This window comes from Colias eurytheme, chromosome 6 (assembly GCF_061535395.1).
Source record: "Colias eurytheme isolate Ceu_HAF_F1 chromosome 6, ilColEury1 Martin Lab GWU primary, whole genome shotgun sequence".
In the NCBI taxonomy this organism is placed as follows: domain Eukaryota; kingdom Metazoa; phylum Arthropoda; class Insecta; order Lepidoptera; family Pieridae; genus Colias; species Colias eurytheme.
In genome coordinates, this window is record NC_142985.1 from 1117965 (window position 1) to 1132123 (window position 14159).

At 33.3% G+C, this 14159-nt stretch overlaps 1 protein-coding gene across 1 annotated transcript in view; it reads right to left on the reverse strand.

Moving 5' to 3' along the window:
- HisT (Histamine transporter) overlaps positions 1 to 12400 on the reverse strand; it is a 47454-nt gene extending 35054 nt beyond the window's left edge. Inside the window, exon 1 of the mRNA XM_090103312.1 lies at positions 11703 to 12400. Within this exon, the coding sequence (XP_089959438.1) occupies positions 11703 to 12059 (357 nt within the window). The 5' untranslated portion in view covers positions 12060 to 12400. The remainder of the gene's footprint in view (positions 1 to 11702) is intronic.
- Between the last annotated feature and the right edge of the window lie 1759 nt (positions 12401 to 14159).

Here is a 14159-nt window from a genome sequence, read left to right on the forward strand (position 1 = left end):
TAGACTTGCGAGTCGCGCGGCCGCCTGTGCTCTACTGCATTTTCTATTTTCGATGTCAATGATATGTTTTCCACCCTACGGCCTTCGCTGCGATGATTTGATAAGCGATACTAGACTCAGTGTCTTTGCTTAATGAGGATCATTAGAGGAAGTTATGATAATTTTTGAAGTTCAATATTCATTGTTATTAGATACAATTATACCATTCGTGAAACAATCGCGTCAGGAAGCAGTTGTGAGTAACGTTCTAAGAATGAATGAAAAATTCGTTATGAATGAATTAAGAACTTTTTAATCAGCCGGTTAAGAACAATAATACCTACCTCAAACCTACCTAGTAAAATCCGTTTTGATGTAGTTCTAAAGTATTTACGTTATCTAATTAATTAATGTTAATTTTGTATTATTTCGTTTTAAAACATTATTGAATTTGTTCACTAGTATTTTTTTGTTGAATAGTAACTAAACATTTAAGAACCTTCATTCATGTAAGTGTACATAATTAGCATAATTATTGATGAGAAACTAACGTCATCTATAAACAAATTAAATTTCTATCTATTTTTTATTTTGGATAAAACTTAAGACAATTACATACTAATGTTCTTTTTAAAGTTATATTTTGATTTGATTAAATCTTGTTTAATCTAATTATCAACTTGCGAAAATATAATACAAAAAAAATAATAATAATATAATAGTATTTTTATACAAGTTGGTTTACCAACGCATCTTTGTCTACTTTCAAAAGGAATGTCTGAATTTTTTATTGCTGCTCCGCGAAATAAAAGCCTTCCTCGACATTTTTTTTATTCGTTCCCGTGGTTTGCCCGTAGTTTTCGACTCGTAGTTTAGTTAGTAAGTGTGTTCAACCATACAGACTCATCTTTACCATTATAGTAGTATACTTTATATTATTATAGTACTAGATTTCCGCCCGCGGCTTCGCCCGCGTTTTCAAAGGAAAACCCGCATAGTTCCTGTTCCCGTGGGATTTCCGGGATAAAACAAATCCTATGTGTTAATCCAAGTTACCCTCTATATGTGTGCTAAATTTCATTGTAATCGGTTCAGTAGTTTTTACGTGCATCCATACATCCATACATCCATACAAACTTTCGCCTTTATAATAGTATTAAGATATTAAGATTATACCGTACAATACAAAATCCTTTATAATATAACACACACACACATACACAAGAGAGAAAAAAAAACATCAAATATGAAATAATTATACATATTTATTTTAATGATAATATGTTAAATAGGCGGCCCTATCGCTATTTCAGCGATCTCTGCCAGGCAACCTTTGGATAAGGTAGAATTATAATTAGATATAACTAACGAACATTTTTCGTATCCCAGAATTTGACCTAACTCCTCCGGAACAGGTTGACCTATATGTAATAATTTTTATTCGTGTACTTACTTTATGCTTAGTACTCATATTTTATGAGTGTTTATTAAGAACATATTTTTTAATCTGAGTAGATTTATGTTGTTTGGTTTAAATTTTATCAGTTGTAAGAGTATAGCTAGCTTATGTAATATTATCATTGCTTATGTGTCGTAAATATTTGTGCTAATTTCTTAACAAACGACGTAAAAAATTATGTCTTTTAAGAAATTAGGATTTAAACTTTAAAGTTTAAAATATTATGAGACACGTCAAATTAAAATTCATATTGAATTGTATAATTTAGTTTTAAATAAATATTTTTTATTGCTGCTCAAACTCAAACATTTCTTTATTCAATTAGACTTCTTTTAGAAGCACTATTAAACGCTGCGAAGTTAAACTATTTTCCGTAGAAAAACTTATTTGAAGTGAAACTTCTTTATCGGGGTTGGAAAAAAATTTAGTGTTACATTTTTTCATTACGCGTGACATTTTTCCGTTACGCGCCATTTTTTTCTTATCCCTAACACGCGTGATTCGACGTTGTTCCCGCTTTAGGCATGGGAACTGGAATCTCTTTAGGGAAACTCAATATTCCTTGTATAAAGATTTTATTTTCAACACAAACGCCCCATTTGTAGGTACAAAGGTTTCTTTGTGAGTTAAAAAATACATTCTACCCGGCCAATAAATAATAAATAACAATAAAACCGGCCAAGTGCGAGTCGGGCTCGCGCACAAAGGGTTCCGTAGCAGCAAATATAATAAATTACAGTTAAATCAACCTATCTCAAAAACTATAAGAGATACTTTGATCAAACCAAAAATCGTTGAAAGAGTTAATTAGCATGCATCACCTCTATTTTTTTTAGAATTTTATACCCCGTAGTTATAAAAATAGAGGGGGGGGGACATACTTTTTACGACTTTGAGAGCTGATATCTCAAAAACCGTTCACTTTAAGAAAAATGTTTTTTAGAAAACTTTATATCATTTTAAAAGACCTTTCCATTGATACCCCACACGGGTATGTACATCGAAAAAAAAAATTTCATCCCTCAGTTACATGTATGGGGGGCCCCACCCCCAATTCTTTTTTTTACTATTTAGTGTCATATTTTTGTAGCGGTTCATACAACACATATTCCCATCAAATTTCATCACTGTAGTACTTATAGTTTCCGAGTAAATCGGCTGTGACAGACGGACAGACGGACAGACGGACAGACGGACATGACGAAACTATAAGGGTTCCGTTTTTGCCATTTTGGCTACGGAACCCTAAAAATGACAATCCATGTCGGTGCGCGCGCGATTGCTATTATAAATTAACAGGCGTAGACAGACGTATTTCTGTAAAGTTGCATACTTAATATAGTAAATTATTTGTTGAAAAATAAAATCATAAAGAAGTTTCACTTCTTACGTGTGTACACTAGTACCTACACGCACACATTTTTTATTGATCTACCTACTTACCTTTTTAGCGTTTCATTCGCGGCTTTGCCTGGTTTGTAAACCTGCATAGTTCCTGTTCCTGTGGGATTATCGGAATTTTCAAAATATTTTTGTACTAAATTTCATCTAAATCAGCATTACCTAGTTGTTTAGGCGTGAAGTCAGAGTGACAGATACAAGTAATTTCACATAGAACGGATTAGAAGGGATAGATAACAATGAAAATGATGAGTGTTAATTTAAATGTGGTTATTGAACAATTTTTACAGCTTACAATTTACATCGCGTACAGTTTATTTAGGGCTATGCTCGGGGTTTCTTTGCGTGATCGAATCAGAAATGAGGAGATCCGCAAAAGAACTAGAGTCTCCGACATAGCCCACCGGATTAGCAAGTTGAAGTGGAGCTGGGCTGGGCACATAGCCCGTAGAACCGATGGCCGTTGGGGCAGAAAGGTTCTCGAATGGAGACCACGTACAGGACGACGCAGCGTAGGACGGCCTCAAACTAGATGGACAGACGACCTGATCAAGGTGGCGGGGAGCCGCTGGATTCAGGCCGCTGGTGATCGGCCGTTCTGGAAGTCTTTGGGGAAGGCCTATGTCCAACAGTGGACGTCCAATGGCTGACGACGACGACATTTTATTTTTATTTCGTAATACTTTTTTACTTTACTTAATTATATGATGCCAAAATATTATGTAGTTCTACTTAGAAGCAGCAAAAAAACGAACAATTTAATTTTCTTGATTAAAATGATAAATCTTCATTCAAATTTGCTTTAGCTCACATTTTACATTATTAGTTACAACTAAAAGAACGAAAAAGTTGAAAACTTACCGCAACAAGAATGTAGACGTTGCACGACAATAACAACTTTTGCAATATAAAACTTCGTAGGCGCACTTTTTTCCATGGACCGTGACTATATTGTTGTATTTTTTAAGCCTGTCTAATCTGAAGTTTAATTTTATGAATAACTTGTAATATTCTGTTACAGAATTTTATACCTATCTTAGAATTTAATTCTTAGGGCCGATTTTTCAATCCTTGGTTAAAATTTATTCGTTGAATAACGTATTAAACTACCATTTCAAAAATGTATTCTAATTATCTGTATTTGGCAGTTTACAGGTGACATTTTAATATTATCGTGTAATACTAATTTATAGGACGGATAAGTTTTCACCAAGGATTGAAAAATTGGCCCTAAAATCAAATTAGTTTCTGCCAGAAAACGAGTCTGAAATACATATACCTAAGTTATATGGTTTGGTACTTTATTAGATAATAGATATCTATAAGTAAATTAAATTATTAAATAATATTTATGTAGGTATTTTTTAGGAAATTATATCCGCCTGAAAGTTAAATGACAATTTTTCATCGAGTGAATCTTTAGCATTTTAAATTTTATCTCGAAACTGAAAATATTAAAATCTTTATTATGCATACAAGCGGCACACTTGAATAGTTTTATTTTATACGATGCTACAGTTTTACTAAATTTACATACATATTACTAAATCTACACTAATATTATAAAGAGGAAAACTTTGTTTGTTTGTTTGATTGTAATGAATAGGCTCATAAACTACTGGACCGATTTTAAAAATTCTTTCACCATTCGAAAGCTACATTATCCACGAGTAACATAGGCTAGGTTTTATCCCGGAAATCCCACGGGAACGGGAACTATGCGGGTTTTTTTTTGAAAATGCGGGCGAAGCCGCAGGCGGAAAGCTAGTTACTAAATAATAATTTGACTAAAGCTTTATTATAAGACTACCTATGCCACGCGATTTTACCCGCATCGCTCCGCTCTTATTGGTTTTAGTGTGATGATATTGTAGGCTATATTATATCATCACACTAAGACCAATAAGCCTTCCTGGATATCTACCAGTGAAATATTTTTTCAAATTGGACCCTTGGTTCGTAAGATTAGCGCGTTCAAGCAAACAAACAAACTCTTCAGATTCATAATACTAAGTATAGATTTTTTATCCATTTTACATTAATTTGAAACCAAAAGTTTTCTTGTTTGAAACATGACGAGTTAAAATCTAAGTTGAAAAAGCTTTCGTGAATGCTTTCACCGTTGGAGAGAAAAGTTTTTATTTTAAATAAATATATCTACGCTACAATAACTAATTCTAAATAAACAATAACATATTCTACAATAATTGCCTGATGATATGCAGATGATCACAATTTAATTAAACACTATACAATAGTTATAGACATACAGCCAGAAGCAGTCAGAAAAAAAAAACAATTATCCGATTTGGCATAATATGCCTATCGATGCAAAAACTGCCAACATATCATATCTTTATTCATATTGTATTGTTATTATTGGCTAATAATAGATACTCCAAAGACAACACAAACAGCACACTAATTGGATATTATTCGAGCAATTACTTCCTATATAAATATATAAGAGGAAACTCTTATCTAAAGGCGCCAAATCTGTATCTGAAAGGCCCATTAATGAAAATCAAGGGACCATCGCCAGTTGTGACAAATTACGCCTAATGATTCAATTAAACCTGATGGAATCATACTTTTTGATGTTATATTCCGAGTTGCTTATTTTAAGAGATTGACAAGAGATAGAAGCTTCTGGAAGTTTTCAAATATCTTTTGACTTTATTTTTAGATTTATATAACTTAACTAGCGGTCCGCCCCGGCTTCGCCCGTGGTACATATGAAAAATAGATGTTGGCCGATTCTCAGACTTACCCGATATGCACAGAAAATTTCATGAGAATCGGTCCACCCGTTTCGGAGGAGTATGCAGACTAACATTGTGACACGAGAATTTTATATATAAGATAAGATTTGTTATTTGTTAACATTTCTCATGATCTTGCTATTTAAAGAATTGGATATTATTTTTGTTTATTAAAATTTGGAAATCTCCGTTACATATAGAATATAAATTAATAGATTGTCCAATTAGAACTCTTCTGTTCTTATGCTAAAATTAATAAATAGGCACACGGGATTTTTTGTGCAGTCATTTTCACCTTTTTTTAACAAATGTCGTTAGTAATGGTATGTATTCTATATTTATACAAACATAAATTAATAAGCAGTCATAAATTCGATAAAAAACATATTCAATGTAAAATGGACAACAATAAAAATGATAAGATGGTGGATATTGATCTTCGATCAGAGGTTTTTTTAAGTAAATTGTGAGATAACTAAATATATTTAAATAAAATATTACTATGATGATTGATGATACGATTTAATATAAAACTACATATATGTAATGAACACACTTTCAATGTTGAATGTATTCATATTTGTGTATTTTCTTTTTTCCCGCGCAAATAAACATTTACGCGCGAAAAACATTAATAATTGTTAAAAGTTCGGTATTTATTTTGTGCAATTACACCAACTAAATAATAAATTACTATATAAATTGAAATGTAACGTAGAAACGTTACATTTCAATTTATATAGTAGTTTCTAACATAATCGTTATATTAACATATGGAGATAAATATCATAATGTGGAGATACTATCTTTTTTTATTTTATTTTAAGGAACACACAACAGAGGCACATCTTTGCATTAATATTTAAAGTCCTTTGTATGTTGGTAAAATATTTTTTAATAGATCAGATATGATATCATAAACGTTTCATAAATTGATTGAAAACATATTAGGTACAACCATTTTTTTAAGTCGTTCACAAAACCTAATTCCTTATTCTTATTGGTTTACAGTTGGCAAATACCCTCAAAGAAATCAGCCATGTTGATTGTGTCGCCTAAATGAAAAAAAAACCTTAAATCAATTTCCTCCCAATGACTTCGAAATTCACACCCAACTGAACCAAGATATTGCATACCTAATGGGCTCTTTACACAATGGGCAACGTTGGCCCAAAAAATGTTCGTCGATATTTGCCGCCATTATGGCCATATTATGAATATTGATCTACAATGACGGCCGATCATAGGCCCTTTACGTGTTTGCCTCTACTCGCCCAACGCTACCCATTGTGTAGAGGGTCCATAATAATTCCCAAGAACAAAGTAAGGAATGCCGAATGGCCAAACGCCTGAAGTAATTAAAGTGGAGGAAAGCGACAGTTTCAGCAAATGGCGGAGGTCGTTAGTGACGTAGCTGAGTGAGCTTTTGTGAGGCCATGGAATGGACGAAATAATGCTTTATTTGTGTGGTTATGGTGTGACAATTACATACAATGTTGCGAATAGAAACTTTGAATATCTTCTGTAGTTTATTTTTAGAAAGTTTTATTTTAAGAATAAGTTAGCATGTATAAATTTTATTAATGAATTTATACGCATAATTCTTCTTTTGCATTGTAAAGTAATATTGAATATTATGTATACTCCACTTTTCTCTTTTCCTACGTCCTACTTACCAAATAAGTATTTTAACATTTTTATGCTGAATTCATTTATCTATAGTTAAGTACTTCTACAACGTTGGCCGAAAAGATTGATATTTTTTTTTATTATTTTCTACAAAGTCGTCTCTCTTTGATTTTAGCTTTTTTTTGCTTATCAGGATCCGTAAACGCTAGTGCTATGGACTGATAAGGAGTGAGCGTGTAATTAAAGGAGAATATAGAGGCTACACGAGTTGATACGCTTTACCTAACTCAGTGATTTATTGCCGTGCGCCAGTCACAATCTATTAGCGAACTTATGTATTAGCTATGGAAACTGTGGATGTTCTGCAAACGTTACGAAATTAGGATCACCGACTAAAGTACATACCTAAGTGTCGTATACATAATCTTATATATAAAAATGAATCGCAAAATGTGTTGGTAAGCGCATAACTCGAGAACGGCTGAACCGATTTCAATAATTCTTTTTTTATTATATTCCTTGAAGTACGAGGATGGTTCTTATGTAGAGTAAACGTAAATATTATGTACCACGGGCGAAGCCGGGGCGGACCGCTAGTTGATAATATTAATTATTATGCATATTATCAATTACCTATGTAATTTGTTTCGTTTTTTGAAGTGAAACTTCTTTATCGGGGTTGGACAAAAATTTAGTGTAACATTTTTGCGTTACGCCGTACGCGTGACATTTTTGCGTTACGCCGTACGCGTGACATTTTTGCGTTACGCCATACTCGTGACAATTTTAAGGTCATAAAGAAGTTTCACTTCTTACGTGTGTACTCTAGTACACGCATACATTTTTTATTTACGAGTTAGTAGTGAGTTCTTTTTCAGCTGGAAACCTTTGTAAACCGCCAGGGAGTAAGTTCTTTTTTTATATGAAGTGCAGGCAAACGAGCTGACGAGTCACCTGGTGAAGAAATCAACGTCGCCCACTTGCACAAACAATACCATAGGTATGACGAGTGTTTTTCCGGCCTTAAAATTAGGTGCACGCTATAAACTCCTTATAAATATCAATAACTAAATTTCTCCTATAGATGAGCAAGAAGAGTTATGTATTATGATTGTATATGTTGTGAATTTATGGGTAAATAATGGGGAATTCGACCCAATGAAGCCTCTCAACAATTACTCTGTCTATTGTTTTCCAAAAGCTATTTATCATCTTGCAGATTTTCATTTCCTCAAATGAATGGGCACAAATGACACAACTATATATTATCCAGTATCCTCCATCTTATTATGGGTATGACATTTTGTTATAACAATAGAAATAACCTCCTCTCTTACAATTTTTATGTGTGGATTAAATTAATGCCCCTTTCGTGTATTCAATAAATAATCGTTTCTCTTATTATATTAATTTATTTATTTTCTCATTTAAAAGAAATCGAATCGATCGATCGATGTCATTAATATTTACAGTAAAAATCGTAATTTGAGCACCACACTGTTGCTCAATGTTTCAGGACGACGCGCGACGCAGAGTAGGACGGCCTCCAACTAGATGGACACCTAATCAAGGTAGCTCAGGGCAGCTGGATGCAGGCAGCTGGTGATCAGCCGTTCTGCAAGTCTGTGGGGAAGGCTTATGTCCAGCAGTGGAAGACCTACTGCTGAAACTACGAGAATGACGACGACTGTTGCTTTATTAACTGATCAGTTTCCTCTTAAATTTATACTTTGACCTTTATAATATTGTACCTACTGTATTGATTGAGATTGTATGTCAATAAAATATATATTAGGTATTATTTTTTATTTTTTAGATGTGACTTTATTTCGAAATGAAAGAATATCTATAAATGCATTATGATTTTATATGATATGATTTTATATTATGATAACTTTCCTCTTAGGTATATTTTGAATTTTCTAAGTATTATAAACTCAATTATTTCAAGTTTAATTTCCTTTAATAGGTACAATATTGCATTTCCAACTCGGAAATGAAACGCAACCTCAGCAGAACAGAGCTACGTCAACCATTAACATTATTTACGAGCCATCGTCGCAATATATTAACATGAACTTGGGTCTGAAGGGTTACCGCAGGATACGTCGAGTCCCGTTAAAGTATGGATTTTCATTTTAATTTATTAAGTATTAAAAATTTTAATTACTTATATAAATAGGTCAGAGAAGCTAAACTCAAACTCAAACATTTAGGTATTTATTCAATTAGACTTCTTTTAGAAGCACTTTCGAATCGTCATTACATATTTTTAACATTTACCACCGATTCGGAAAGCAGTGTCTTTGGAGAAGAACTGGCAAGAAACTCCATAGTTGCTCTTTTAAAATCGTCAATGAATGCTATATTGAATTGATTAATAAAGTGTAAAAAATCCTAGACAGTAGAAGATAAACTCGTAAAACTATTGTATTGTTATCGATTCATGATAAGTACCTAATACTAAAGTTTCAAATCTGTCCGTTTAAAGTCCAAAATCTAGTCTGAGTCAGTTACATAGTACTTACATCTATATATTATATAAAACTCAAAGGTGACTGATATAGTGATCTATCAACGCACAGCCCAAACCACTGGACGTACCTATCGGGCTGAAATTTGGCATGCAGGTAGATGTTAGGACGTAGGCATCCGCTAAGAAAGGATTTCCCGAAATTCTTGCGAGAACGGGAAAAAACGGGGATGCACGGAATGTCGGATGCAAAGTCGTGGGCGGAAGCTAGTAGAAACATACAAGTGAAGCTAATAAAAGCGTGTTAAAAAATACTGGTATTTTCGGTGGTAATATACTCTAATATTATTCGTGATTTAAATCTATCTTCTTTTCTTTTCCTATTTGAAAAGCCATCTCTATATTGTGTAAATGTGTTACAGCTAGCAGCAAACGATATCTCTAAAACCGACTATCTATCAGGCTTATTAGTTTAAGATATCATTTCTAAGGGAGATAATAATACTACAATGTATATTGTATAGATAAAGTCTGCTTATAATATTGAGATTCCCCGCGAAGGTCGTCTTAAATCTGCAGACTTCGATTGAACTAAATTATTCCCGCGGCTTCATCTATAATCTTTATGAAGATATCGTTAAGTTGTAGATATTAATAATTGAAATTTTTAACATGTCCAAGTTCCTTAAGTTTTATTTTGTAGTGAAACTTCTTTATCGGGGTTGGACAAAAATTTAGTGTAACATTTTTGCGTTACGCCGTACGCGTGACATTTTTGTGTTACGCCGTACGCGTGACATTTTTGCGTTACGCCGTACGCGTGACATTTTAGCGTTACGCCATACTCGTGACATTTTTAAGGTCATAAAGAAGTTTCACTTCTTACGTGTGTACTCTAGTACACGCATACATTTTTTTTGAAATGAAATGAAATAATTTATTTGCAGGAATTGTGGTTAATTACAAGGTTTACAATATATTACAATAAAGTCCGCACAATTCGCCATCAACTGGCATACAAATATTTTATGTGTATTTAACTAACTAAAATACAATATATTTTTAGATTAATTTTAACATTTTACATTACAAATATTATTATTATCTACCTTTCCTCTCTTTAATGTTTACAAGCAAAGAACTCATTTATATTATAAAAGCAATGAGATTGCAGCCACTTTTTTAATTTAAGTTTTTTTTGTACATCCTTATAGATATAGCAATTATTTTGTATAAGCTAATTATTTACTTTTATCAACGTCACGATAACATGTTATTTTAAACCGTAACAATGTGTTTTGTTATCTAGATTCCAATGGGTAACAATATTACACAACTCATGGAGTAGGTAAGGGCGACGATTTTATATTATTTTTAAGTATCATTGAATCTTGCCAAAGAAGTTTCACTTCTGACAAGTGTGCTCGACACACACGCTCTTTTTTAATGGCCTTTGATTTACGGAGAAACACAAATAAATAACCAAATCATACGTGGAGATTGAAGCTTAAAAAAAAACAAAACACTGCAAAAAATTAAAATTAAAAGATAAAAACAGAATATGATGATGGTACTTCGAGGCTTGCTGGACAACATTGTAAATTGTAATGCCGAATACTTACAACCGGTTTTAATTTAATTGGAAGACTGGAGTTATCTTATTGCATAGCAAAATTATTGCAGAATCGTCAAATTACTTCAATCACTACACGATCGCTTGTTAGCACTAAATTGGTTTATTGTTCGTTAGCAATATCTTTTAAAACTTTATAGTCATGCCATATAGGTAATGTATGCACTTGCAATTCATCATTTTAACCAATTTGGAAATTTTTAATAAATATTACATGCGACGATAGTAACATTATTAGAATAAATATCGTCATGTACATAAAGAATTTGCACGATCTCATCATAAGCTTATACTGAAAAAGAAAATTCACGCATATAAGCGTCGATGTCAGTATAGCTAATAGGGAAGTAGCCAAGAATAACTCACCGTTTTATCCAAGAGCCAGCTAGCAGGAAATATTAATGGCACATACGTAATCATATACACCATGGACGTCCACGACACCACATTACTGGACACTCCATAATAGTTCACCACTATGTCCGAAATTATCGTATACTGCGTCCATTGCAACGAGTTAGACGCGGAATACAACACAAAGAACCCCAGCATAAGCCATCTAGTTTTGAACACCGTATACGTCGTTTCGTTCACATCTAGAATCAACCCATCCATGACACTCCCCGATACATCATACTTCTTTGGCTCCTCCTCATCTGTTACCAATATTCTGGGCTTATCGACGCCCTTGTGCAGCCCATTTTGCAGATTATTCACAGACATTTGCTCTTCCTTAATAGCCTTATCAACTATATACACTAATTAATTATCACTTATACTAATATCTTGATCCCTCTATTGATCCCGCGGTGCGATCGATCAGTCTTCAATAATCGCCGTCAAATAGGACGATCTAACTTCTAATACAGCATATCTTGTATCGAGCTGTAAGTGGCCTGATAACGGTATCAAAATTCACTAATCGCCAAACATAAAGGCATCACGCTATGATTACGTTGTATTTTACAACTTTCAGTTCAATGTCACGTTTCAAGAGGCTGGAACGGAAGGGGAGATGGTCTGTCTCTTTGATATTATTGAGCACGTGCGTGGAGCACGTCACGCGTCATCGCCGGAAGAACTGCAAATGATTCGAGTCAGTGTGTCATAGAAAAAAACGTAAGCTGGCCACGTGGAAAATAACCTGATTAATTAGTGATCGTATTGAATAATAGTGCTCTTGAAATTGGGCTGGTTTAACAATGCGATAAGAATACGGTAGCGTTAATATGCGAAGCAATTTGAAGAATGTTAAACGGTAGCGGTCAATCTGTAGATTTAACCGAGTCATTTGTTTTTATTGCGTTAAATCAGAAATTACTATGCGTAAAAATGATAAAGCTACGAACAATAATGGTTTATTATTCGCAGAACTGTGAGATAAAACCGCAACTAAAATGGATAAAATCATAATTTTCCCTAATATAAAAATTATTCGAGTAATATACATATGTTTTGCACGTTTTACAAGTGCACTCGATTGATATTATTTATCAATATGTATAGTAGGTAAATATATAAAGTTGTCAACTCCATTGACAGGTGAGGTTGATGACCCTGCACCTGTAGCATTGGCAATGCCATGTGCTACCTGTATGACGAAATATTTTACAGTTGTTACGCTATTTCTTTAGATGCTATTGTGAATATTTTAAAGGGCAGTATTTCTGCAATATAAATAAGAAAAAGGGGCCGATATTGATGTCAGAAATTCTAAGGAGCGCATACAACAATTTTATAAGGTGTGTTTTTAGAGCATTTAAAGGTGAAGAAGAAGATAAAAGTTTGTAACGAAAACGCACCGAACAGTTTTGAGTGTTTTTTTATTACGTGACAACAATTTTTACAATCTATATAACGTTACAAATTTGCTTTTTGTGACAATATTATTATACTAGTACAGTAATTGACGAATTGCTGAGCAATGGTTATTGACCCTGACAATTTTTTCCTTGAGAGGTTGTTGGTTCGATCCCCACCACTACAATATGATTTGTATAAACTGTACGTTTTAGTGTCATTATAATCTCATGAACACAAACATTTTGTACCATGTATAAAATTAATGCTAGGTATTTGCCAAAAAAAAAATCGGCCAAGAACGTCGCACTCGGAGTCGGACTCGCGCACCGAAATTTTCCGTATAAGCTAGCTACTAGTTATTATTCTGTGTATATATGAATAGTATGTTGTAATTGTAAATTTATACTTTTTACAATTTTTCCTTTATCTGTGCGATACGACGTTGCTTCGCACTAACTTTCAAGATTCTGTGTTCACGGAGAATACCCTGTAGGTTTTGATTCCCTTGCGAATGGCGAAAATTTGCAGGAGAAGCGGCTCTAAATTTTCGCACATTTCGAATCTTTTGATTGCGTTGGCTCATAATTTTGAGAGACCGTAGACTTGACTATTCAATGTAAACTTCAGCTTATATTGAACAGACAGACAGACAGACATAAAAATATTGCTTGAAATAATAAACTAAAAACATGCAACAAAACAAAACTGTCAACAGTCCACCAGTCTGAAAGTACAATCTATATCCTACTCCATACTCCGAACTCAAAACATAGTAAAATGAAATGGAGCGACACTAAGCGACTAATCTTTTCAGTCTATTTGACTGAAGCGAATATTTCAATTGGGAATTAAACAGCGGATTTGAAATCCATTTTACTTTAAAAGAGGCCATTGAAAACGTGAATTATTGAACTGTTTCGATAGAACATTGTGTTTATGAAGATGACTTTGCAACGTTGAATCAATGGCCGCTTGTTCAAATATAACATCGTTGATTCATCGACTCTTATTTTAATTCCT